Raw genomic sequence first — 26403 nt, forward strand, 5'->3', positions numbered from 1 at the left:
TTAATCCTACAAATCCTCCAACTTACAACTATTCATCCACTACTTAATTAACTACCAACTATAATATGAACCATCAAGCATAACTTTTAGGTAGTTTGTCCTTTTTGGAATCTAGATGTCCGACATCTTCAGATATTTCAGACGTCTAGCATCTTTAGACAGCCACATTTATTTTGTATGGAAATTTATAAGGATGTTTGGAAATATTTAGATTGCGATGTTTGTTTTTGTAGGATTTATTATTGGGAATATTCTAAATTATATAATATTCCAAAATATCTTTACGAATATTTATATTATTTACACATTACTTTAATATAATTATAGATTTGTTTTTATTAATTTAAAAGTTTGTTTTTTATTATTAATTCCATATATATTAATTTTTATATGGTATTTTGTCGAACAAATTAATTAATATTAATATAATAAAAAAATATTAAATATAAATTTTTTTTCAACTTTAATATTTTTCTAAAAAGATAATTTTAATTTATTTAAAATATAAAGTTAAAAATTAAAAGTGGATGAAAGAGAACATATAAAAAAAATGTAGGGTAAAAATTTAAAAAACTCATCATGAAAATCTTGGAAACAGAAACATATTAGGTGTCTCCCATGTTAACATCCCTTATAATATATGGGAAATTGACTCAAATGACCTTCAAAAAAGTTTATGAAATCTTCAAATGACCCACCCTTTTTAAATGTGTCCAAATGTCCTATTTTAAGCATTAATGATGTGTCAGATTGAAGTTGATGGAATACTCAAATGACCCACCATTTTTAAATGTGTCAAAATGTCCTACTTTAAGCATTAATGATGTGTCAGAGGAGATGAAATGACCAAAATATCCTTAATTATAAGACATCACCGCTGGAAAAAACCTCGGTCGGGGTCATATTAATTCCCGCCCGGGAATCATTTAATTCACAACAACCATTGCCTTTAATTTTGCTGTTTTTGATTTCTTCTTAAGATTGGACTACATTTGAAAAGTAATTTTGCTATTTTGTTTGCTTTGATTTTGAAACATGTTGTCATTTTTAAATTTAGTTTCGTATTTCGTCATGATTCTGCTAAAGTTGACTATGAACCTCGGGCGAGAGTTATGATTTCCCGACCGAGTTTCATAAGAAACGATGAACCCCGGGCGAGGTTTCGTCTGAGGTCAACGGTTGGTGATAGAAAAAGTTGATGCAACCTCGAGGTTTCTAAGCCTTTGTCATTTTTCTCGGGTTCGATCTCGGGCGAGGTTGAGCCCAAGGTAATTGAAAGAGGCTCAACCTCGAGTGAGGTTTCTCGCGGTTGAGCCTCTTTCAATTACCTCGGGCGAGGTTCGAGTGAGGTTTCTCGAGGTTCAGCCTCTTTTAATTACCTCGGGCTCAACCTCGCCCGAGGTCGAGCCCGAGAAAAATGACAGAGGCTTACTAAACCTTGAGCGACATTTCAAATCTCTTCAACCTCGTTCGAGGTCCATCCCACTTCATTGAAAATACTTCTTCATCTTCAACCTCCCACCATACCACTTCAAACATTTCAAATCAAACTCCCACAGCCACAGACCTCAATTCCAACATAAACGAAAAACAGGGAACGAAACAAAGAAGAACACCAGAAAAACAAAATCAACAGAAAAAAACCTAAATTGATGCAATATTATACATGTATTCGTTCATCTAAACATCGAAAAACTGAATCAACGCAAATAAACAACCATTCAACTCCTGAACACACATAAAATTGAAGCCAATCGCCAAGAGAAACAAAAATTAAGAAGAAATTCGAAGGGACTACGAAGAAAAATCGAGACGACGAATTTGGGCTGAAAAAGACGAGGAAGGGGGAAAGGTAAAGCAAATGGTTTTGTTTTCTGAACAAAAGGGTAGTACTGTAATTTTGCTACATTTTAAAATTAATTAAATATTCCAATGGGTCATTTGGACACATTTAAAAGAGGTGGGTCATTTGAGCATTCCACAAACTTTTAAAAGGTTTTTTGAAATGGGATTCGAACCCATGATACAATCTTCTTGTATGTCGATTTAGCAAACCAATGCCTTTAGCCACTCAGCCATACCTCCAACTTGTTGATCGGAATTTGAGCCCTTTGGGTAATCTGATCCAATCAACTGCGTAAGCCGTAGCGAGCTAGCGCTAGCGCTCGTACTCTTCCTCGAGATATATGAGCGGGACTCTATACAGATCTATGGATCTCCCCAGCATCAAAGTGAGACTCCATCCAAATCTGTCATTCGTTTGGCGACGCCTTCTTTTCTATGAACACTCCACCACTGAAGAATCTAGATCCCCATCTAATGGGAATCTTAGATTTCCACGAAACAAACTGCCGCTCAAAATGTTGAAATACTAACAATGAAACTAGTACATCTCTGCACTAATTTTTAATGGATCTTACATTAATTTCTTATTTTTTTTTAAACAGAGGATTACCATTTTTTTTTAACAAAATTGTATCAGTTAAATCATATTTTGGGTAACAGCTCCCATAAAAAATAAAGGATTTTAAAGCCTGAAATTGAAAATTTTAAATGTGATGAACTTCTATGAATGAATTATAAAATTTTAGGTCTATAAAAACATTATTTAGTTTATCTGTCTACAATGAAGGGAAATAAAATCCTTTTCAAAAAAAGGAAATAAAAGAAAGGTAATTTTCAAGTCTAATGTTTATTTATTTTTTGCTTTAAATATTATTTTATTTCTCATACCTTGTTCATTTTGATTTCTATACATTTTAAAGTGACCATTGTAATTTCTTCATTTTCACCTCTATCACATTTCTTTATATTACAATTTTCATTGTAATTTCTTCATTTTCACCTCTATCACATTTCTTTATATTACAATTTTAATACAGTACTTCATTCAATATAAATGGGTATTAAAAGATCATGTTGTCTTTATATTACAATTTTAATACACTACATTCACTATAAATGGGTATTAAAAGATCCTGTTGTGTAAAATTTATGTTAGAATTTTACAAATGGAGACCAAAAGGGTCGTTTTTAAAATATATGAACTATGAAAATACATAAACTAAAATAAACAAGAAAACAAAAAATGAAAGTGGAATGGTTTCTTTGAAAGTGTTGGACCAAAAATCCCGAGTGAATAGTATAGAAACAAAATACTAATTGAAGCTCAATGGTAGCCGTTGAGAATCAAATTATGGCAACAAAAGACTAACGATCGAAGATAACCATTTGAACTACGTTCAAGTCGACTTACTGAGTTATTCAAGTTATACTTGAATGGGCCTTTCCAAGTCTAAATTTAGATAACATGAATTTATATAACTCATAACCATACATACAAACTTAAATGTCAAATATAAATTGAACTTTTTAAATTTTACACCACACAAAATTGCAAAAATTGCAAGCCAAACCCTCTTTTGGTTCTTAGCCCCACAAGTTATAGGGAGGAAAAAAATGGGATTGCTATTGTAATAGTTACATCAAGACTCTGAAATTGGGTTGGAGATTGAATACAAAAGTAATTATAAAACTAATTTCATGTCTGCTCCTAAAAACTAACCTAAAAAATAATATTTGATTCAATCAACTATTTCAATCAATATCTTTGGTAGAAGTTGGGAATCAGAGACTCCTTTTCTTTATACATGAATGCAGTAAGAGGGGGGTTGGAAATGAAAAACAAATTTTCACATTTGCTAAGCCAGTTTTTCCCTGAACTAAATAATAAAAAAAGGGAAGAAAAAAAAACCTCCATTAATTTTACATTTTAACTCGGCATGAAAAATGCTCCCAAAAAAAACGCCTCCTAATCGTAAAAATGCTTCAATCATGTCTCGCTTTCTATCACTGGTGAAACTTTACCTGTTTCCGAAGGCTCGACATCATTGTCTCGTGTTGAATTCTCGGATTCTTCTTCGTCTCTTGGGGTTTCCTTGAAAACAATGCTTTCTGCTTCGCTTTCAGGCTCCATGTCTGCATCTCGAGATGCCTCTGGAGAAGCGCCGTCGGGGTTTTTGCCACTAGAAGACAGCCATATAAATTTCAAATCCTGACCTTGCCAGCATTTACCATCTTCGAATGCCCTTTCAGCTGAATGACGAGTTAAAAAAGTGACATTAGCTGAGCAGTTATTTGATGCATTTGATACGCGGTTGTCATCTTCCGAAACTAGTTCGACAGTACAAACATCACCAAACGACGAGAAATGTTCCTTGACCACATCCACCTACAACAAATGATAACATTAAATTAGCTTTAGGTTAAAGATGGCCCAAATGCAAAGTTCAACCAAAAAATCAAGAAAAGAACAAAATGAAGGCAGTTGAAAAAAATCTTCAACAAAGACATTCTTATCAGAGGTGATGTATCCTTGATTGATTGCATTGGTTAACAAGACTTCTACACGGCTCGTACGCATATTATATTTTGTATTATTGTAATCATTTTATCCTTTTACATTCTTTACTTGAAGTCAACCTTATACTTATCTACATATATCCTTTAGTGAATGGAATAGAGATTATTTGATTCTCTAGGACATTTAGTTTCAGCCACAAATAGCACCGAATCGAGAAGAACAAGGAGGATTCCCCTAATCCTGCCACCAAAGGCATCACGTCCAACAAGGACCTTTACCTTCTTTAGACTTGAGCTTCAAAATTGTACGACCACTCAAATGGGAAGTCTCAACCGAAATATCTCCCCAAATTTAATCAGGCCTTTTTCTCACTTATGGTCTGACATCAAAATGGAAAGAAAATAGGAAAAAAAAGAAAAAAGAAAAAAAAAGCATTGAAGTATAAGAAAGCCTCGAAGAAGAAGCAGTAGTTGTGAAGCCTTTGTTTTCTTTTAGTGGGATAAGGTTAGGGTTAAGGTATCTGTGGTTACAAAAAGTGTTTAGGCTTCAATGTAGTCCCTTCATTGGTCTTTTTCTGGTTTGGTTTTTCTTATTTTATTTGCAGATGGCTTTCTCGGTTCAGAAGTTCTAGGATGTTGCTCTTATTTGGAGCCTTTTTGCACTTTTGAAGATGTAGCTTTTTCGTTGATTCATGGTTCATGGAATCCCTTTTGTGGGGTGCTTTTACTAGCCCTTTGTAATTACTTTTTAGTTTTCTGCATTTCTTTTCACTCTTTCGAGAGTTCGTATCGTTGAACATCTGGTTCCTTTTCATATCTTCAATGAAAAGTTAGTATCTTGTTAAAAAAAAAAAGGTTCATGGAATCCCTTCTGGAGAGAGTTCTTTCTCGTTTGTTCATTTGGTTGGGCGGTGTGTATTTTTCTATTGGCAGTTACTTGGAACTTCTATCGCAAATTTTTATTTTATTGATGAAAATTTTCTGATCCAATTTCTCAAACTCTTGCACCAAGGCATAAAATACCACAGGCTCCTTGAACTAATATAAAGCATCAGCAAGTAACCAGACAAAAAGCTCCTCAACAAACTTGCTGGACGACATGATCTAAATGCTAGAGCATTCCTCTTTTTGGAAAACCCCCATATCCACCACTAAGCTAATAGGTAAGGTGTAATTCCTTTTCCTAAAGTTACATGTGGCGAAAGGAAGAAATCTCAATTAACATGGTTATGATACAAGCTTCTCGTTGAAATAATGAAAAGGAAATACAATGTTCCAGGATCAATTAACATGATGATTACCTTCCTAAATTCATACATTCTTACAAAAAGAGAACTCAAGTAGGCTAAATCGGGGTGAAGTTTATTACCTTGTGGCTCATTTGGTTTAAAAGAATTAGATGGAGATGGAAGCCAGGAGACTTTTAATGGATGAAGCCCATGAAGTTCTGGATTTTCAGGCTCACTTCATCATATCCAGTCCTTCGAGAGGTTTTTCATTGCAAATAAGACCTCCACAAGCAACGCCAGTAAACTTGAAAGGTATCCAGGTTCCATTTGGTTAGAGGTAGGTTTCTTACCTCGACTCAACCTCCATAAGAAGGAACAAACTTGTCTTAGAAGAAGGCTTCTTCACTCTAGGGTTCAAACTTGAGTTGGAAGTTACCAAACTGTATACCAGCCCTACCAAAAGGGGACTAATGGAACAATAGTCACTCACATGAGATTACCAAATCCTTCTTTGGGCATCCCGTTTTCCATAAAGCTTTCAATAACTATTTAGGTAACTTGAAAATCCTTCATGACCAACCTACCTCTAACGATCTAACGATCTTGAAAATGATTTCACCAAAAACAGTCCTGAAGAATCAAGAATCGACTTGATTTCATCCTCCAAAGCATTTAAAGAAAGTGAGAATTTAGAATATCAAGAAGAGACTTGAACTCTTCCACTTCAATTTCCTTAAGAATCCTTCTTGCTTCAAATTTCCAAGAGAAAGAGGTATCAAAGAGAGCTTGTGTGATAGGGCCATCCGCTCGGTATTTCCCCATCCTTGAGAAGCAAAAGTTGTAATCCCATAAGTTGGTTGCGGTGGAATATGGCCCTTGAATCTATTGTTCTTGTTAGCAGGCCAAGCGTCAAAGTCAATTAACTATATTTGGCTATATGAATTTTCTACAGAGATGGCTTTTATCATTTAAGTACCTCCATACTCACCTGGAAAGAAGGACTTGGTTTCACTTCTTTATGTTTCCAACGTTGAGAGCTCCATAGTGTGATAATTAACAAGGTGTGCCTTCCTTATTCTGTTGGACCATTCCAAGAGAGTGCCTAAATTTTAATTCATTAAGTCGAAGAAGAGGAAGAGAGCTGGCTGAGCCGCTGAGTTTAAGTCATTAAATCTTGGGAAGAGATTGAGGGAGAAAATCTTTAACAGGGTCGTGTGAGGGGAATGACCTTTTTGGCAATTAACATGGTGTGCCTTCCTTCCTTTTTTAACAAGATACTAACTTCTCATTGAAATAATGAAAAGGAACAAAATGTACAAAGATACAAACTCTCGAAAGAGTGAGAAAAGAAAAATAACAAAACTTAAAAGGGTACAGTAAACACTCTCCAATTAGAACATATCAAACTAGGGGTCTAACTTTTAAAAATAGATGATAAGGAACACAATTGAGAAACTTTGAACTTAGCTATATTGAAACACATCTCCGGAGATTGTCTCTTGTCTTCGAAAATGCTGAGATTCCTTTCATACCACAGCTTGTAAAGTAATGCCTTTGTAGCATTGAGCCAAAGAAGGTTGACTTTAGGATTAGAGGTTGGCCCCAAGAAGCTTAAGGATATTATCAGCAGCTATGTTTCCAAAGACCCAAGTCAAATTAAATTCTTCAAAGATTAATTCCCAGCACTGTCAGAGCGAAAGGACATAGGAAAAAAATGTGAACCAAGCTATCCTCGTTGGATTGGCATAGTGGGCAAATTCAAGGCAGAAGAACATGACCAGGCAGCTTCTTTTGTAGAATGTCTGCTGTGCTAACCCTTCCGTGGAAGAATCCAAGTGAAAAAACTCACCTTCTTTGGACTTTTGGCCTTCCAAATAGCTTTAAATAAGTCTGAAGGCATAGAAGCATAAGAGGGAATCTTACGAATAGAGGCTGCTGTGAAGCAACCTGAGAGTGCCTAAATTTTAAGTCATTAAGTCAAAGTAGAGGAAGAAAGCTGCCTGAGTTTAAGTCATTTAGTCTTTGGAAGAGATGTAGGGAAAAAAGCTTTAACAGGGTAGTGTGAGGGAAGGGAATAACCGTTTTACTAATTAACAAGATCCTCTTACTACTTCTGTTGGGTCATTCCCAAAGAAAGCCTATGATGATTTCCTCCAATTGCTTGGCCACTGAACCAGTGATATGAAGGTGTTAAGAAGAAAAAGAATAAAGCTGCCTGAATTTAAGTCATTAAGTCTTGGCAAATGATTTTCTGGAATTGCTTGGCTGCTGACCGGGGGATGTGAAAGGAGGAAATCAAATAGAGAAGAAAAAAGGCCTTTATTTTCTCCCAGGGGGACCAAGAGAACAAAAACTGCAAGAACGCCAAAGGGCCTAAATAACTCAAAAGAAAGCCTTCCAATTTCTAATTATCATGGATAGGCTCATTATAGGTTTTACTCTATGTTATCTAGCTGGAATAGCTTTTTGTAATCCCTGCATTGGGACCAATCTTTTGTAATTTCATCTCATCAATAAAATTGTTTTTTTCCACAAAAAAATTATCATGGATAGGCTATAACTACAAAAGAAACCTTTGCAGTTTGCACTCTACCAAGAAGGCAAGTGTTGTATACTATTTGGCAAAAGAATCAGCTGGTCCACTCTTTCCTTCAAAATTCTTTAATTCCTTTCTTTCCAAATACTCCAAAAGGTAGCGCATAAGGTGCACAACCAAAGGGTCTTAGGTTTTCTGTTGAAAACTTGAAACCCAACCCTTGCAGACTCTCCAAGAGCAAATGATCTGCTTGGTTGGGAAGGCATATAGACAGTCCCAGTTCGCTAAGGACAAAGCACCAGGCACGGTAAGCAAAAGGACAATACAAAGAGAAAACAAAATAATACAGAAAAAGAAACTTGGTAAGGTGCAACAAAAACACTCCAATTCGAGCACATCAAACTAGGAGAATAATGATTAAATAAGGGAGATGGAGAACTCCATTGCGAAGCCTTATATTTGAAAAGATCAAATCGAGCTAAAGGAGATTGTCTCTTATCTTCAAAAATCCTCAAATTCCTTTCAAACCACGTCTCTTACACTAGGGCCTTTACTCCGTTAAACCAAAGAACAGAAGCTTTGGGATTCAAAACAGGCCCCACAGGCCCCATAAGTAACCGGCACAAAATTATCCGCCATCTCGTTACCAGAAACCCATGCCAGAATTCTTCCAACAGAAAATTCCAACACTGTCTTGCGTAGGGACAAAAGAAGAAAATGTGAGCCATACTTTCTTCATTAGCCAAACAAAAGGAGCAGACTGAAGGTAATAGACTAATATTTGGAAGCTTCTTTTGAAGAACATCAATAGTATTAACCTTCCCATAAAGAAGAATCTATGTAAAGAAGCTCACTTTTTTTGGACTCTTGGATTTCCAAATAGCCTTGAATAAGGCTTTTGGCATAGAAATATCACTGCCCAGCTTACAAATTGAATCAACAGTGAATAACCCCGAACTGCCCAACGACCATTTTCTGCTACCGGAACACTGCTAGGGATCAATAAGAACGAAGCAAGGACAATAATGAGATAAATTCTTCCATCTAGTCATCTTTTAATAGCCTCCGCGTAAAAATTTTCCAAGACAAAGTATGAGAATCCCAAAAATCAGCCACTGTCCCTGAAGGCAAGAGTGAGAGCCTAAAAATCTTTGGGAATTTATCCCTAAGAAGCTGATCCTCAACCCATTTATGCTCCCAAAACAGAATTTGCTCGCCAGAACCAAGTTTGAAGGTTGAAACTTGTTCAAGTGCAACCAATGCCGAGAGATGTTGATCCAAGGTCTTCTAAGGCAACCATTCTTCATAATACACGAGGACCAACCCAACTCAGATTCACCGTATAAGCTTACAATCACGTTATGCCATAATGCATCTGGTTCGCTCCCGAATTGCCAGCCCCAGGGAATTTGATGGCTAATGGAGACTGATCTGCCCAGAGTCCTCCTAAAAAAAATATGCGAGCTGCCAAGCCATTGCTAGCTAAAAATTTGGTGAAAGAGAAGAAACAACTGCTAAGTTTAGAAATCTCCAACCAAATCCTGCCCTTCCCATTTCCCCTAATTTGCCTTCAGTCTTCCACCCATTGGGATCACACCCATAGATCTCCGTGATGCTGGCACTTCTAAAGCTTAGGAAATCAATGAGAATAAGAGATTTAAGCTGGAGCTGATAGATATGCTGATGAAAGAACAGGCAGTGGGCCCAAAAAAGAAAATCACATGGCTAAAATAAGGAACAAGAACTCAAATTTTTTTCTGTAGGTGCACTTCCCTCAGGAAAAATAGAAATGTCATTTCAATGATTGAAGACAAGAGGGACGCTTATTATCTAATGATAGTAAGATTGAGAAAGATTAAATTACTTTTCCAACCTTATTTTCAAGAACATGACTGGGCTCCTATGAGTGAGGTTGGGAAAGACCATTCAGGGAACTTAAAATCTCTTGGCACAGATGGGATGAGCAACAAATTCTTAAAAAAGGCTTGGAACATCTTGAAACCAGATCTAGTAAAGGTGTTCCAAGACTTTTTGAGAAAGGCATCATAAATAGGTGAACAAACGAAACCTATATGTGTTTAATCCCTAAAAGAACAAGCCCCTCTCAGTTAAATACTTTAGGCCAATAAGCTCGGTGTCCTCCCTTCACAAAATTATAGCTGAAGTCCTTGCTTCAAGGTTAAAGAAAGTCCTCCCTCTAATCCTTAAAGACAGCCGGAGGGTAGAGAAAACCCTCCCCTAAGAACTATACAATCACCGCTTTCCAATCATGTATAATCGAATCCGTACTATAATTACAAAAAACCTTCTTGTGAATAGTAGCCCACCAAGAAGCCATATGCCGAATATTCACACAAAAATAATCCACCAATAAATTTTTATCTTCAAAAAGTCTACTATTTATTTCTTTTCAGATAGCCAAATCAAGGCTCTCGCCGCACAATTCCAAAGAACAAAATCTTTACCCTTAAGAGCGACACCTGCAAAACCTTCTAATAAACTCATCAATCTTCTTAGGGAGGCAAATGTAAAGATCCAAAAGCGAAGCAATATGGGACCACACTTTGAAAGCTACCGGCCAGTGAAGAAAAAGATGGTCCACCATTTCTGCTTCTTGTAGACACATACTACAAACTGAGGGGAAAAGAGTCTGGGAGCTTTTTCTAGAGCCTCTCTGCCGTGTTTACCCCTCTATAGAACAATGACCACAGAAAACCTTCACCTTTTTGGGAACCCAAAAATTTCAATTGAAATGTGTTGTAGAGGACTTCAGTCTCGGAGAAGGAGTCATGGGGGCCATAAAGGTCAATTTGGCTGAAAAAACTCCGTTTCTATCCGCCTTCCGCCACAATGTGTCTCGTCCATACCCTAGCACCACTCCATCAAGCTTCACTGTAAAGGGAGCCCATCTAAAAATCTCTCTTTCAAAAAAATTTCTTCTCAAACCGAAATCCCAAGTCAAGACCTCTGAGTTCCAACAATCTGTGATCGACATCCCTTTCTTAGAGGAAAGAACATAGAAATCGGGGAAGGAGATGGAAAGCGGGGTAGAGTCCACCCAATTATCTTCCCAGAATCTGACTCTGTTCCCCGTGGAGACCTTGAAGAGAGTGAGATTTGGAAAAGTTCTACGATTGCCTTCTATATCGATCCACGGCCTTCCAATCAAAGAGCCTTTGCAAGTCTTCATTGTCCAACCAAAGGGGCCAACTCCATAAATGGCTGCAATCACCCTCCTCCACAAACTTGTTTCTTCCATAGCAAAGTGCCACAACAACTTCATTAGAAGAGCTTTGTTCTTGAGGTTGAGAGAACCCACACCTAGCCCTCCCTGAATCTTGGCTCTGTTCCCCATGGAGACCTTGAAGAGAGTGAGATTTAGAAAAGCTCTACGATGACCTTCTATATTATCCACGGCCATCAAACCGAAGAGCCTTTGCAAGTCTTCATTGTCCAACCAAAGGGGGAAACTCCATAAATGGCTAAAATCACCCACCTCCACAAACTTGTTTCTTCCATAGCAATGCGCCCCAGCCACTTCATTAGGAGAGCTTTGTTCCTGAGGTTGAGAACCCACACCTAGCCCTCCTAGATTGCTTGGTAAGGCTGCCCAGGACTATTGGACCAGATTCCCTATCGGTCTGTGAGAACCCCCATCCCATATGAAATCCCTTATCAATTTTTCCATGGCCTTCATCACTGCTGTCGGGGCTTTGAGGATCGAAAAATAATATTGCTAGTGTGAGCCTTCCTCCCTTGGACAATATCAGGGTCTCCAATTTTGAATTCTTTTGTGCCTTTTGTCCATTAAAGGATCCCAAAAACTTATGAGCCTATGGTTTCCACCAAGGGAAAGCCCAAGTAGGAAAAGGGAAAGGTTTCTACTTTGCAACCAAAGGAGGAAACCTAGAAACCAGTCTTTTAGGGGTTGCAATTGATGCCTATCACCGCTCTTTGGGAGACATTTAGTGAGAGACCAAAGCCATCAAGAAAAAAATTGATCACTCCCCACCAATTTTCCAAGATTTGCGCCGACAAAGGGTTGAAAATCAAAACATCATCAGCATACTGGAGATGGGTGACCTCTAGAGCATCTGTTCCCAAGGAAAACCCTTTAAGGATTTTCTTCTCATGGCAAAAATGAATCAATATACTCAATGCATCTCTCACCAAAGTAAAAAGAAAAGGAGAGAGGGGATCACTTAGTCTAATTCCCCTTTTTGCCATTATCTTGCCTCTAGGCCTTCCATTAATAATAACCGAAAAATTTGTTGTACAAAGACCAGCCGTGAATCCAACTACGAAGAGCTAAGCTTCAAAAGTGGCGGGATTTGGTGCTTTCAAAAGGACGCAGACTTACTTTAGCTCCAGCGGTCTTCATAAACCTCCCTGTTTACTACTTTTCGATTTTGAAGGCTCCTAGTGCCATGTTTTCGATGATGGAGAAGATAATGAGGGACTTCATTTGGGGAGGGGATTCTCGTAAGATGGCCAACCACCCTGTTGATTGGAAGTGCACTTCGCTTCCCCAGCAGCAAGGAGGGTTGGGGGTTGATTCCTTGAAGCAGAGGAATTGTGCTCTTCTTCCCAAATGGTTATGGAGATTTGCCCATGAAGAGGATAGCCTTTGGCACAAAGTTATAGCAGCGATTTATGGCCTTGATCTAAATGGTTGGATGACTAAAGTAGCTAAAGGCTCGTATAGAGGTCGTTCATGGATATACAGACAAAAATAAAGAGTGCCTTTTGAATTTGCTGGTCTTTAAGGTGCCTGAGGGGAAAAGGGTGCATTTTTGGGAAGACACTTGAGTTGACCCTTTCCTCTCTCCATCACCTTCCCTAATTTCTATGGCTTATCCTCCAGAAAAAGGGCCATAATCATTGACTACTGGGTTTATTCACATACCTAAGACCTTGGCCTCCAAAGAAATCTTTTTTAGAGAAGGTGGGCTTCCTTCACCAAGATGTTGCCACGTTTGAAACTTGGGCAAGGGAAGGACAGAATGTTGTGGAGGGCAGACTGCAACGGCAGCTATTTGGCAAAATCACCCTTTTTGTTCCTTACAATTTGAGGCTCCTGTGGTGACTTATATATGAAATTTCAAAGTTCCTAAAAATGTCACATTTTTTGGGGAATGGTGATCTACACACTTTGCCCCTAGGTTGTTTCCTCTTTTTCTGTGATTAATACATCTCCATTTCTTATCCCAAAAAAAATAAATAATAAATAATGAAAAATAAAAATGAAGCGGTGACTTATATATGAAATTTCAAAGTTCCTAAAAAAGTAAAAGTTTTTTCGTGGTCCTTATTTTACAGAAGTGTGAACACGACAGAGAGATTACAGAAAAGGTTTCCACATTGCAATCTTTCTCCTTAGTGTGTGGTCTGTGCAACAGTAGTGAAGCAATAGTGGATCACATCTTTCTACACTGTCCTTTCGCTCTTAAGGTTTGGTCCTTCATTCGCTCGAAGTTGGTTTTCTTCTTGTGCCTCCCTCAAGAAATAGATGATTTGTTTTTGGAGAATATTTGTAGAGGCCTCATGAGAGGCAAAACTTATGTGCTTTGGAACTGTGCAGTTAGGACCTTGCTTTGGCACATTTAAAAAGAAAGGAATGGTAGGCTTTTCAAGATAAGAAGTCCCTAGTGAATTATTTTTATATGGATGTATAGCGTACAGCTTCTTGGTGGACAACAAGCCACAAGAAATACTTTTGTAATTAGTCTTCAAATGGTTGTGAATGATTGGAAAGCTGTATTTCTTTATCTTTTGGGGGTGGATGATCTCCTTTGTTCTTTTGAATACATAGTCTCTGTCTTTTAATAAAAAAGAATTAAAAAAAAAGGCAAAGATTCTTTGCAGCCAAGTCTACCAGTTTTATAAAAGATTTAACAAGAACCACTAGTTGTGAGGGACCTCAAGCTCCCTATGGTAAAAAATTAAGGTATCATCAACATATTGCAGGTGAGTCACTTCCAATGCCCTACTTAGTGTTTTAAAAGGCTCGAGGTGCACTAAAGCGCAATAGACTTATGGAGCCTAAGCTCGAGGCACAAAAAAAAAGCGCGGGCTTTTTTTCACGAGGCGCACTATATATAAAGATAAATAAAAAAAATATAAATATACATATATAACATATAAAAGCCAAATAATATTCAAAGTTCAAACATTATAAAGAGAAAAAGAGAGAGAGAAGAGGTTGAGAAATGACAGAGATAGAAAGCTTTTGTGTGGAGATTTTGTTATAGAAAAAACATTTCCTTCCATGTGAAGGAAGGGAGAGAAATCACAGAATATTAAAGGGATTCATGTAAATGGAGGGAGAGAAAATTGAAAAGATTATGGAAACATTGAGATCTTTTCCAAAAAAGGAAAAGATTGGAAATTTAAAAGATTATGAGCTTTGGGCCCATTTTGAGATTTAAAAAAAAAAAACCCTGAATGCAAGCATTAGGGTTTTTTTTTTTATAGTTTTACAGAAGCCCCTGAAGCGTAGCGCTTTGCGCTTCGATGGCTTCAAGGGAGGCACGCCTCCTTCATTTCGCCTCACCTTTTCAAGGTGAGGCACCGTGCGCCCAGGCGTGCTTTTTAAAACACTGGCCCTACTCTCAAACTTAATGCCCTTAATAAACCTTATCTCGATATCAGGGGAGTCTCCATAAATGGTAAGAAGGAAAGGAGAGATGGGATCCCTTGCCTAAGCCCCTTTTGGGCAGGATTTTACCAATTACAAACACAGGAAAATTTACCATTGAAATATAACCCCTCATCCACATTCTCCACCGCTGGCAGAAATCTTTACTTTCCAAAACCACATCTAAGAAGTCCCAATCTACCTTGTCAGACACCTTCCCTGCCTAATTCACATCATAAATCACCAACATAAACACAAATGAAATTATCAAATCGAGATCAAGCTTAAACAAAAACCTTTTCTTTTCTAGCCTTCAGGTCGCCATTCTAAAGCCACTAAGATAACATCTAGGATCTGGCATCCCTCTACAAAGGTTTCCTAAGCATCATCAACGATCAGGGGCAAAACTTTATTCAATCTATTCGCTAGGACTTTTTTTGAAACTTTGTAAAGGGAGGTAACCAGATTTATTGGCTTGAAGTCTTTCACCTTGGACATATTGGCCTTCTTTGGAATAAGGCATATGTGGGTCTCATTTGTTGCTTGTGCTTCCATTTAAGGAAAGTGTTACCATCACATCTACAAAACCTCTTTTCTTCTATGTTCTTTCCACCCAAAGAACACAGTTTGAATCTATCTTCTCTTCATAACTTGTGGGTAAGGGGAAGGTTTATCAGGCCCCTTAATGTAGTCCAATCTAGAACAAGGCAGTCTCATCTAAATATTTTCACAATAGACTTTTTTCTTCCACTACAATAATATAATATGCAGTGTTTTCGAGGCGCACCCGGGCGCTCGCCTCAGGCGAGAGGCGAGGCGTTTTCGCCCAGGTGCGCCCCGCAAGGTGCCCAGGCGAGCGCCTTCAATCGGGCGCTCGCCTTTTGGGCGCCTGTCGCCTGAGGCAAGGCGATCGCCTCCTTCAAGGAGGCGATCGTCTTATTATTATTTTTTTTTAAAATTTTAAAGGGTTTTACGTTTTAATGAAGGAGGCGATCGCCTTATTATTATTTTTTTTTTTTAATTTTAAAGGGTTTTACATTTTAAAAACCCTTCCCTTCCTCGACAACGAAACCCATCTGCCTCTGCCTCCCTCTCGAAGTTCATCTTCAACCTATCTCCGACCACCGTCGTCTTCGCCGGCCCCGTCTCCGACCACCACCGTTGCCGTCTGCCCCGTCTCCGACCACCACCGTCGCCGTCTGCCCCCGCCGCCGCCGCTGCTCACTCCGATAGGCGATAGTTCGTAGGTTTTTTTTTTTTTTTAATTTCTTATATCTCATTTTCTCCTTTTCGTTTCCTCTCTTTTATTTCACACAAAATTTTTCTAAATCTTTGGCTTTCTTCACACTTCACAGTGGCTCTTTAGTCTTTCCTTTACATTTTTTTTTTATCTTCCAAATTTGAATTATATTAGGATGGAAGAAGGTGGAAACAAACGCAAGCATCCCGGTTGGCAATACATCATATTGGATGATCCAAAAGATACAAACACGTGCAAATGCGTGTTTTGTGGAAAAATTACCAAAGGTGGAGTTTGCCGAGCAACAAACCATTTGGTTGGGGGAAATAGAAATGTAAAGGCATGTTTGAAATGCCCAACTAATGTGAGAGAAGAATTGAAGGAGTATCAAACAAGAACAAAAGCAAGAAGGGAAGAGAGTAATACCCTCCCAACATATGAAGATTTAACTTTGATTGAAGAAGATGATGAAGATGAAATGGAAGTAGTTGGTGGTAGTGGTAGTGGATCTAGATCAACATCAACCCCAATGAACAAGCGAACAAGAATAAACACAGGTGATAATGTGAGTAGTATGCGTGGAAGAGGGAGAGGAAGTGGAAGTGGAAGTAGTAACTCTTGTAGTCCATCAGTGTTAAAACCACCGCGACCAAAGGGGCCAATAGATAAATTTGTTTATCAACACCCTGGAAAAGTTGTTGATGATAGAAATCGATTGAAGAGGTTGAAGCAATCAACTATTAATGAAAAATATGATAAAGAGGGGAGAGATGCTACAGTGCAATTCATCATGCGTTGGATATATCAAGCAGGTATTCCTCTAAATACTATTCGCTTGAGAAGTTTTGAAGTGATGCTAGAAGCTGTGGGGCAATTTGGCCCTGGTTTGATACCTCCTTCTTATCATGAAGCTCGAGTAACGTACTTGAAAAAAGAAGTACAGTACACAAAAAATCTTATGGGCGATCATGAGGTAGAATGGAAGAGAAATGGTTGTTCGCTGATGTCAGATGGGTGGACTGATAGGAGGGATAGGACACTAATCAACTTTTTAGTTCATTCATCTGTTGGAACGTTGTTTATGGAATCCATCGATGCATCTTCATGCATCAAAACTGGAGAAAAGATTTTTCAACTCTTAGATGGAATGGTGGAGAAGATTGGAGAAGAAAACGTTGTCCAAGTTGTGACGGATAATGCCTCAAACTATGTCCTAGCTGGAAAACTTTTAGAAGCCAAGCGACCTCATCTATATTGGACACCATGCGCTGCTCATTGTCTAGATTTAATTTTGGAGGATATTGGAAAGATTGAGCAGGTGAAAAGGTGTCTTCGGAAGGCTGTGGCACTTAGTGGTTTTATTTACAACCACTTGTACGTGCTAAACATGATGAGAGAATTTACTAACCAACATGAATTGGTAAGACTAGCAGTGACTCGCTTCGCAACTTCATTTTTAACCCTAGCCAGTATTCACAGAAATAAAGCCAATTTGAGGAAGATGTTTATTTCTGAGAAATGGACCACCTCTAAATGGGCGAAGGACCCAAAGGGGAAGAGAGCAGCTGAAACCGTTATGATGCCATCTTTTTGGAATTCAGTTGTGTATACTTTGAAAGCATCGGGCCCTTTAGTTCGTGTGTTGAGGCTAGTATATGGTGATAAACCGGCTATGGGTTATATTTACGAAGCTATGAATAGGGCAATGGAGGCTATTAAGGGTGGTTTTAATGGAAATGAGGCGAAGTATAGACCGATTTGGGAGATTGTTGATAAAATGTGGGATTGTCAACTTCATCGGCCTTTACATGCAGCCGGATATTATTTGAATCCATCTCTTTTTTATGACAACAAAGAGAGAATAATGCAAGATCCTAAGGTCATGGATGGTCTGATCAAAGTTATAGAACGATTAATACCATCTATCGATGATCAAGTTCAATGTTCAATTGAATTAGAATTGTACAATGAAGCAAAAGGCACGTTTTCGAGTAATGTAGCAATAAGGACGAGGGGTGTTAAAACACCAGGTAATGACATTATTTATTACTTTTAGTTTTAAATTAATAATAGACATATTTAAGTTTGAACTACTAAAATTCTAAATCATTTGTTTAATATGTGCACAGTTGCATGGTGGTCTCTTTATGGTGTTAATGCTCCGATTTTACGAAAGTTAGCCATGAGAGTCCTTAGTCTAACGTGCAGCGCTTCTGGCTGTGAGCGCAATTGGAGTGTTTTTGAACACGTAAGTGAGAATAATTTGGTTTTTCCCTTGTTAGTTGAAGATTGAAAAACCCACTTTTGACTCTACATCGTTAATAATTCTGTAGATTCATTCCAAGAAGAGGAACAGGTTAGAGCAAAAGCGTCTTAATGACTTGGTTTATATAAAATATAACCAAGCACTTAAAGAGCGCTACACTCTACAAGACCAACTTGATCCAATTACTTTGGATCATATTGATGAAAGTAATGAATGGTTGATCGGAACACTCGAAGAAGAAGATGGTCAAGAAGAAAATGAGTTGGTCTTTGATGATGACGACCTCACATGGGGAGATGTAGCCGAGGCTAGTGGTGTTAGAGAACCCATAAGGCAAACTAGAACATATGCAAGATCTAAAGGAAAGTCGCCTGCTACTCCCGCTCCTACAACTTCAAGAGTTCGAAAATCAGTGCAAGTTGTGGTTAGTGATGATGATGATGACACCGAAGAAGAAGAAGAAGAATTGAAAAAGGAAGATTGTGAGGACGTCCAAGATGAAGAGAATTTAGATTTAGATGAAGATGATGAGTTTTGATTACTTATATTTACTGTTTGTTCTATTTCAGACTCTACAATTTCTTAATGTTGCTTGTCTTTATTTGGAACTAAACTTATAGAATTTGGTTGTTTTATGCATCTTGTTGACATTTACTATTTTGGTATTGATTTTTTTAAGGTAATTTATGCACTATATATATAATTTTTACTTATTTATCAAGGTGCGCCTCGCTTCAATCGAGTGTCGCCTTTGTATCGCCTCTCGCCTCAAGGCGATCAAAGGACTCGTCGCCTTGCGGTGCACCTTGCGCCTCGAAAACACTGATAATATGTTCGATGTAGTCATAGCCCATGGGAGGTCGACAGGGGATTCAAGGGGGAGAGAGTAAGGAAGGGAAGATGAGAGACTATGATCCATTTTTATATGTTTTGTTTTGAAAACTGTTTTTCATAATTATTCTTACAAACAAACTTTCTGCATTCAAAATAATGTTTTTCTTTATTTTGAAAACTAACCCTAATCAAGTTACACGTCTACAATTCTTGTTGCTCTCTTTAGGAGGAAGAAAAGAAGAGAAACTTGAAATTCCTTTGATAAACTCAAAATCCGAACTCCCTTAAAAGCAGCCTACTAAAAGCAATCATCCACAATCACAAAATATTTTAAAAGAAAAAATAAAATAGAGAGAGTGGATCTTGGCAAACAACTAGCAAGGTAAGAAGTTGGCAATTTGGGGTGAGGAATTTGGCCTTTGTGGCTCACTTGCCACCATCAAGATACAAATCAGTAGTCCTTGGATACTTATGGTAAATGCACAGAGAAAGTTGAATTTCTGATCTTTAAAAACGTGTGATGACAACAAAATCTGATTCCAGTAGAAGTAGGGAGGTCTTGTGCATTTGTTTGGAAATGGCTATCCATAGAGTTCATCAACTACCTAGTTCTGAAACCACCTCACTCAATGACAGTTGGAGTTGAAGAAACTGTGCTGGAAATGAGACTTGGATGATGGTTGTTGGTTTTTAAGAGGTTTTGGCTTCAAGGTCATTCAAGATTCTCCCCTGGCCCTTCTGCAGTTGGTTTCTTGGTTTGGAAATTTTCTTTTCTGCCACTTGTTCAATTTTTGGTTCACTTTAGAGCTATTTGGCATTTTCTAGTTTGAGGTTGGCTTCTTTCCATTATCCTTTTTCCTTGTTAATGATGTTCCTTGCATGGAGAGGAGTTCAATTCAGTCTATGAGAATTGTCTTTCTTATTTTAACTCTTCGTCGGTGCTTAATTTGGACAACTCATAGGTCAAACTAGTCATCTAATAGAATGAACTGGAATCTGGACAACTCAGCCTACACTTGTAAATTGTGATTCTCATTTTTCCAATAATCATGGAAATGTCTCCTTCGCCCCCACAATCTTAATATTCCGTTATATTTCCAAGAACAACCTAAATTACCCAGTGATGTATGGTTGGAAAGAAGGGGGGTTTTAAGGGTGCTGAAAGTTCTTGGGAAGAGGGGCAGGATTTCACCTATTTGATCACATTGGACAAACGAATAAAAAGAGCATCCAAGCTTTACATAATTTTCCGTTGAACTACAACTAACTACTTGAAATAAAAAATGAATATCAATCACATTCCTTATTATTTATTAATTTATCTGGATAGTCCTCTGCTGCAACTCAGGGATCTCACCTTTCGTAACATCCTTAAAAGGCAAACCAATTTACAGATAATACTGTCCTCTGACCAAATCTAGAGACAACGGTAGATACCTCAAGTTGTTAAGCTACCCAACACAACATTCAAAAGACAATATCTATAGCATCATCATAGATTCCAGAAATTGTGCCAATTAAACTGTAATGAAATGGTCTTGATATAGAGGGATAGTAGGACATACATTGGTAAATTCAGCTGGTAAAGGAGGAACAATTCTAAATCCAGTAGCACAGCTGTCCAATTTCTTTGTATCAATGTCAAAAGCTGATTTAGATGCCAATGGATGAACAAGCCCAAACTTTGAGGATTCCTGTTGTGCGGTAGATGTAGTTGGCTCAGGGTAAGGGCACTCAACATTCTCCCCATTAACCTCAGTATGTGGTGATGCTGAAGCAATACCAGAATCGCTGGCCTTTGGAGTAACAAGTTTAGTAACATCAGCTTCTACTCCCACTTTAAGCCGCTTTGCAGAGAACCCAATGACTGCTTCAGCTTTGTTTCCTGTGGTCTGTAATTGAGAACAAGATGAGAAAATAAAAGAAACGGTAGATTGGCTTGCAGTAGTAACACATGAGACTAGTATTGCACTTTTACAACAAGGTATCAGTACATGGAGGTTAAAGCCAAGAATTGAGGGGTAATTAAATAGAGATGACATGATATGAAGGCTCTAAATTCTAATTTCCTGGCTGGAGTGGGTTTTCATTTTAACCTTCTCTTATTCCTCCAAGAGTAGAGGCCATGGCCATGTCTTAATAAAAATAGTCTTCAGGTCAAACATGTACGAGAACTGAAACTTATAAAGGGCTAGAACTTCACCTGTTTTTCAAGTTTGTCTAACTGTCGCCTAAAGTCATTCCGTTTCATGGCTAGCATTTCTTGCTTCTTTCGGAGTTCCTCCTTTAACTGTTCCAAATTCTCTAGTTTCTTTTGCAAAGGAGAAGAAACCTTGGGGCTATTGAAAGCATGAGAGTGATCCACGGCAGCTAAAGAAGAATCCAATGAATGGGGAATGCTGACCTTTGAAGTGGGAACCTGGCCAGTGTTCTTTCCTTTGATAGCAAGAGACGGAAGTGAAGCAGCTGCAATATGCCGTGGAGGTACATGAATACCATTATTACTGCCTACACCATCATCTGGAATGCTGTCACGATTAGCCCACCATAGCTTGATAAAACGATTGCCCATAACAGCATCAGGTGACTTCAGAGCTGCTTCTGCCTCTTCCCTTTTTGAGAACTGAACGAAAGCCCGTTGACTATTGGCTGGAATATAAATGTCAATGACTTCCCCATATTTTTTAAAATGAGAAAGAAGGGTCTCTGTTTTGTTGCTCTGTTGCGGAATACCATTGACAAATAGAGTACGCGTTGCTTTTTGAGATGGCTTCCGCATTGTACGCATGGTATCACTCTGTGCTTTAGTGTGAGCATCATCCTGAACCATGTGCTTTTGTTGATGGGAATTTCCTTGAACACTAGTTAGTACCTCATTGTGTTCCTTCACTTCATTTTCAAGACAACCAGAGGAACTTACAACTGGATCAACTTTCCCTTTTGCATCCTGTCTATTTCTTGACCCAACTCTACCCCAGATAGACGAACTAGTAACCTGTGAACCACTAGCTGCAGTTGTTCTACTTGTGCATCCGTTATCAGCAGCATCACATTTCCTAACCTGATTCCGATCAGAAGGATCATCACCCATCAAGGATTCAACTTCATCGATCTTTGATGAATGCATTGCTGAGAGTGCATTTGATTTCTCAGGACAATTGTTGTTCCATAGAGGTTGGTCAGGATCATACAAGTCAGCCTCAGCTGCACAACCAGAACCTGAATATGCACCAAAGCCCAATGAATCATCTCCTACACCAGGCTTGCTATTTTTTCCAAGCAATCCTTTGCCACTCATTACTGACGTGGACGATGTGCTAACTGCTGGCAAAGATCCAGTAGCTTTCCCCATTAGGTGTGCATTTGGAAGTGACAGAGGAAGGTTAAATTGAGAAAGACTCTGCAAATGAAAGACATAAAATTCATTAGAACTAGATATACAATTATACATCCAAAAGCAGAGAGAAAATTATTTTCAGGTAAAACATAGGCCAGAAACAACCCAAAAGCTGACCGGTAAGATTATTTATAATGCACGATCTACAATAAGGTTCTACTGAAAAATAAATGTAAATGGAAAGGAAATTATATTTCTTATATTTTCCATTTGCTATCAAGCAATTTCTAGATCTAACATAATATTTGGTTAGTTTTAACAAATTTTCTTATGTAATTTTTGAAGTTTTTTAAAAAAAAAAGATAAATAAGAAGCAACCTTGAAATCTAAGAACACCATAACCAATTCTTCCAATAATTGGCGATACCTTGGAGAGATATAGCCAGAACCTCCTTAATTTATGTTTTATATAATTTAAGGAAAAAAAATGAAAGTATATAATCAAGATGTTAAAAATTATACTTAAAAGATGTAATATAACACGGATGGTGTTTATACGAGTGGCCAAACAAATTACTCGTTTCTTTTAATCATGTGTCAAGCACAGTCAAATACAGTACAGTGTGCAACAGACATACCTGGACATCTTCAACTACGATGCGATTAATACCATGCTCCATTGGACACATGTCACCTCTAAGACAGAATCCACGTTCCTCAAAATCTCTACATCTTTGGCGAGGTATTCCTATATTTAGAGGAGGATTGATTGGAGGCCTAAGTGTTCCCTGCAAACCAATGGAGTGGATCGTTTCAAGCCCGTTATTCGGCATTCCTGGTAGTAATCCAAATGCATTCCATGGTGCAGTTTGTGCAGTAGAAACATTTGGTAAACCCCGTCCGGCAAATAGACTAGGAGGAAAAGACCCATGGTGAACAATTTGGGAAGCAATATCAACAGGACTAAACCTTGAATCAAACTGGTTCCAAGTGCCAGGCTCCCTTCCTCTTCCCCTACCAGCACTTAGGTCACCAGAAAATGTCTGGTTTGCCCTTATCCTTTGATTGAAATCCCCAGTCAAACGAGGACCTGGCACTGCACCCAAGCGTCTTTTATCAAACTTCCCAGGGATGTCTTTCTCGAAATTGGGAGTATTAAACGATTTCCAAGCTTCACTTGCTTGAGATTCATTTTCCCTAAAACTACGTCCATTTTCAAAAGGTTTATTACGCTTTCCATATGGCCTCAAGACATGTTCACGAGTGTCTCTTTCCAAAGATTGAGAGCGTGTCTCCCGCCTCCGATGCTTATGGTTGCGATCATCATCTTCGTCATCACTAATATCCTTTTCCTCAGGATCACTAACATAATCAGAGGAAGAAATGCCAGGCTTAGGATATGAAACTTTCAGTTCCATTTGACTCCCAGCAATAACCAGAACGATCACGTATTGCTGTCCAGGACACGAATCACTATGGAGTTATTGTAACCTAATGGAACAAAGAAAGACAAAAAAAAAAAAAAAAATCAATTAGGCTTAAACGACGGGAACAACAAATAGAGCAATAGACTAAAAACCATCGCACCAAATACAAAAGAAATCAATCTAGCCGCATTCATCAATTATCCGTTCCCTAATGAAATACGAAGCACACTAGTTAACAGCTGAACAGCATAGTTCAAATTACCCAGCATCGAATTCAGCCCGAAAATCCCAAAAATCCATCAGTTCACCGGCGAACTAATGAAGCCAAAAACACAACAGTTCAAAATTTTCCAGGCGTAACAAAAACGAAGTCCCCGAAACTAGGAAACACAAAAACAGTAAAGAAACGACAAACGAAGGAGTTACCGAATATTCGTGGAAGAATTGATCAAGAGATCGCCTCCAAACGCTTCAATTAGTCAGACATGGAAATTCGCCCCCAAGAATTAGCGGAGAACAAAGCTAAGGTGAGAAAACGAAGGGCATTTGAAGCGGAATAGAGCCGACGGAAAACACAAGATCGTCCGGACTCGAAAGGAGGCAAAGGAGAGAAGCTTACGATGAAACGGCCGGCGGTGACGATTCGGCGGAGGTCCAGGGAGAGAAACGTGAGGGTTTCTGCAACCCTGAGTTCGGATGGCGCCTTCGGAGTTGTGAACAGCAAACAGGATTCTAGACCGAGAGGGGAGAGAGACAGAGAGAGAGAGAAGACGACGATGGTACCACACCAAATAGAATTACGAAAATCACGAAATGGGAAATGAAGATTAACAAAATTATATTTTCCTCCCATATAATTTTGCTAATTGTATATTCGCCCCATCCTGGCGCCTGCTATTTGCGATTAAATGGGCCGTAAACATGGGCCAGGCCCAAAATCTGAGCAAGCTGTCCCGTTACTCGTTAATTGTGCAGAAATTGTAGTTTTTTTCACGTGGATATTTCACAAATATCCACATTTGTGAAAATTTTTGGATCTAGACTTCTGGTTTAATTGAAATTGAAATTATTTTCTTTCTAAATTATCTTTTTTATTATGCTAATTTTATTTTTTATTTTTAGTAGACTAATCTTAAGGTAATTAATTGGGACATTTCTTATCGATAGGATATATTTTTAAAAGGTATTTATTATAGAAAGACTAAATTTATGTTTAGTTTAATTTTGATGTAATTTCTAATCAAGACATGTGTTGTACATCTATTGATATTTTTATTTAATATAAAAAAAACAACTAAAAGTTTAATAAATCAAACGTGTAATAAAAATATTTTTTTTTATTTACCAATTTTTAAATGTTTAATAAATCAAATAGAAAATCTGAAAAAAAAGGCAGAAAAAATCGCACTAACCATTCTTATATTCTTCTAACATAATAAAATGGGTAAGAAAAATATATCTTCGTTGCTTGTTTTTTCATAATTCATTTCTAATAAAATGTAAATGTACCAGATCATATCTTCGTACAAGCATTAAGCATGTTGAATTTCTTCATGTTTAAATATAGTGAATCCTATGGTTTTTGTCTTCATCCAAAGTTATGTAGTTGCGTAACATTTTTAATACTTACACTACTCGTTAAAAGTTTGTTGGACGTAGAAGATGGTGGACATGTGATGTCTTGGCGACGAATTACGGTCGTAGGCCACGTATCACTCGAACGAACAGTCCGATCAGGGAATGAGTGAACTTGAAATTGAAATTACTCGACGTTAGTACGGTGTTCTGTTTAAAACACTATGACAATCAAGTTAGTCATCGAAAAAGAGATAGGAATAAGACACAAGTATAAGTGACAGGTTTTTTACTTACTTGGTGAGATGAGAGTCCTTCCTTTTAAGTCTCGGGTGGCCAACCAGAAAGGACGACTGTTAGAGGTGGCAACGACACGACGTGTCGTCCGGAGAGCATCGGGGAACATGCTCTCGACAGCCATGGGGTGGTAACACCACCTGTGGCTCTGGGACTCGTCCCCTATAGCTGTAGGGTGCGCCAATAATACCGACAACGCACGCCTCCTGCGGCAGTTATGTACGGGGCATAACCGTCTGTGGTCCATCATTCCATCGCAGGAGGACGTGTGTCCTGCTCGGCGATACCGGCTTATGGAAAGTGATCATACGTTGTCCCGCATTCGCTGAGAAGCGGATACGCGACCTGCTCGAGTTTTACCCTCAACATGATGTCAAATTAGAGAGAATTGATACATGAAACTAGTACCACATCTGAATGAGAGAGATCGTAGAAGCATAATTAAGAAAGACTTAAAAAATTGATAGTCACTACCTATACTAATAAGGTATACCTTCTTTTTCGATGGCTCGATCATGAAAATTCTAAAGTTAAACGTACTTGACTTTGAGTAATTTTCAGTTTGTGAGTGTTAGTCTGTAAGAATAGTCTTCGCTTTTTTACGTAGTTCAGATAAAGACGATGGCGCAACCATGTTGCAGAAGATGGCGGGACAATTAGGTG

General features: G+C 38.2%; 3 protein-coding genes across 3 annotated transcripts; 2 read left to right on the plus strand and 1 right to left on the minus strand.

Moving 5' to 3' along the window:
- Positions 1 to 3561: 3561 nt before the first annotated feature.
- On the minus strand, positions 3562 to 24660 carry LOC111019938 (zinc finger (CCCH-type) family protein / RNA recognition motif (RRM)-containing protein). The gene is made up of 6 exons (XM_022296457.2): positions 24488 to 24660; positions 24295 to 24337; positions 23080 to 23932; positions 21308 to 22504; positions 20670 to 20996; positions 3562 to 4231 (listed from the first exon to the last, which is right to left on the minus strand). Exons 3-6 carry the CDS (start codon positions 23857 to 23859, stop codon positions 3833 to 3835), a joined length of 2703 nt encoding a protein of 900 aa, XP_022152149.1. The 5' UTR covers positions 23860 to 23932; positions 24295 to 24337; positions 24488 to 24660; the 3' UTR covers positions 3562 to 3832.
- Positions 16775 to 18060, plus strand: LOC148209503 (uncharacterized). The gene has a single exon (XM_088127301.1). It carries the CDS (start codon positions 16795 to 16797, stop codon positions 18058 to 18060), a length of 1266 nt encoding a protein of 421 aa, XP_087983427.1. The 5' UTR covers positions 16775 to 16794.
- LOC148209504 (uncharacterized) lies at positions 18124 to 20660 on the plus strand. Its single transcript, XM_088127302.1, has 2 exons — positions 18124 to 18252; positions 18338 to 20660. Exons 1-2 carry the CDS (start codon positions 18124 to 18126, stop codon positions 18806 to 18808), a joined length of 600 nt encoding a protein of 199 aa, XP_087983428.1. The 3' UTR covers positions 18809 to 20660.
- Positions 24661 to 26403: the final 1743 nt, after the last annotated feature.

This window comes from Momordica charantia (genome assembly GCF_013281855.1).
Source record: "Momordica charantia cultivar OHB3-1 chromosome 8 unlocalized genomic scaffold, Mcharantia_2.0 BLBB01000008.1, whole genome shotgun sequence".
NCBI lineage: Eukaryota > Viridiplantae > Streptophyta > Magnoliopsida > Cucurbitales > Cucurbitaceae > Momordica > Momordica charantia.

Bases quoted from the DNA above. Each gene is read 5' to 3' on its own strand.
- LOC111019938 (XM_022296457.2), bottom strand. From the start codon at position 23,859: ATGGAACTGAAAGTTTCATATCCTAAGCCTGGCATTTCTTCCTCTGAT. The intron at 22,505-23,079 runs GTATGTCTGTTG...TTTCATTTGCAG, and splicing joins TCGTAGTTGAAGATGTCCAG to AGTCTTTCTCAATTTAACCT. The intron at 4,232-20,669 runs GTATGTCCTACT...CATTTGTTGTAG, and splicing joins TACCAGCTGAATTTACCAAT to GTGGATGTGGTCAAGGAACA.
- LOC148209504 (XM_088127302.1), top strand. From the start codon at position 18,124: ATGTGCACAGTTGCATGGTGGTCTCTTTATGGTGTTAATGCTCCGATT. The intron at 18,253-18,337 runs GTAAGTGAGAAT...ATAATTCTGTAG, and splicing joins ATTGGAGTGTTTTTGAACAC to ATTCATTCCAAGAAGAGGAA.
- LOC148209503 (XM_088127301.1), top strand. From the start codon at position 16,795: ATGCGTTGGATATATCAAGCAGGTATTCCTCTAAATACTATTCGCTTG.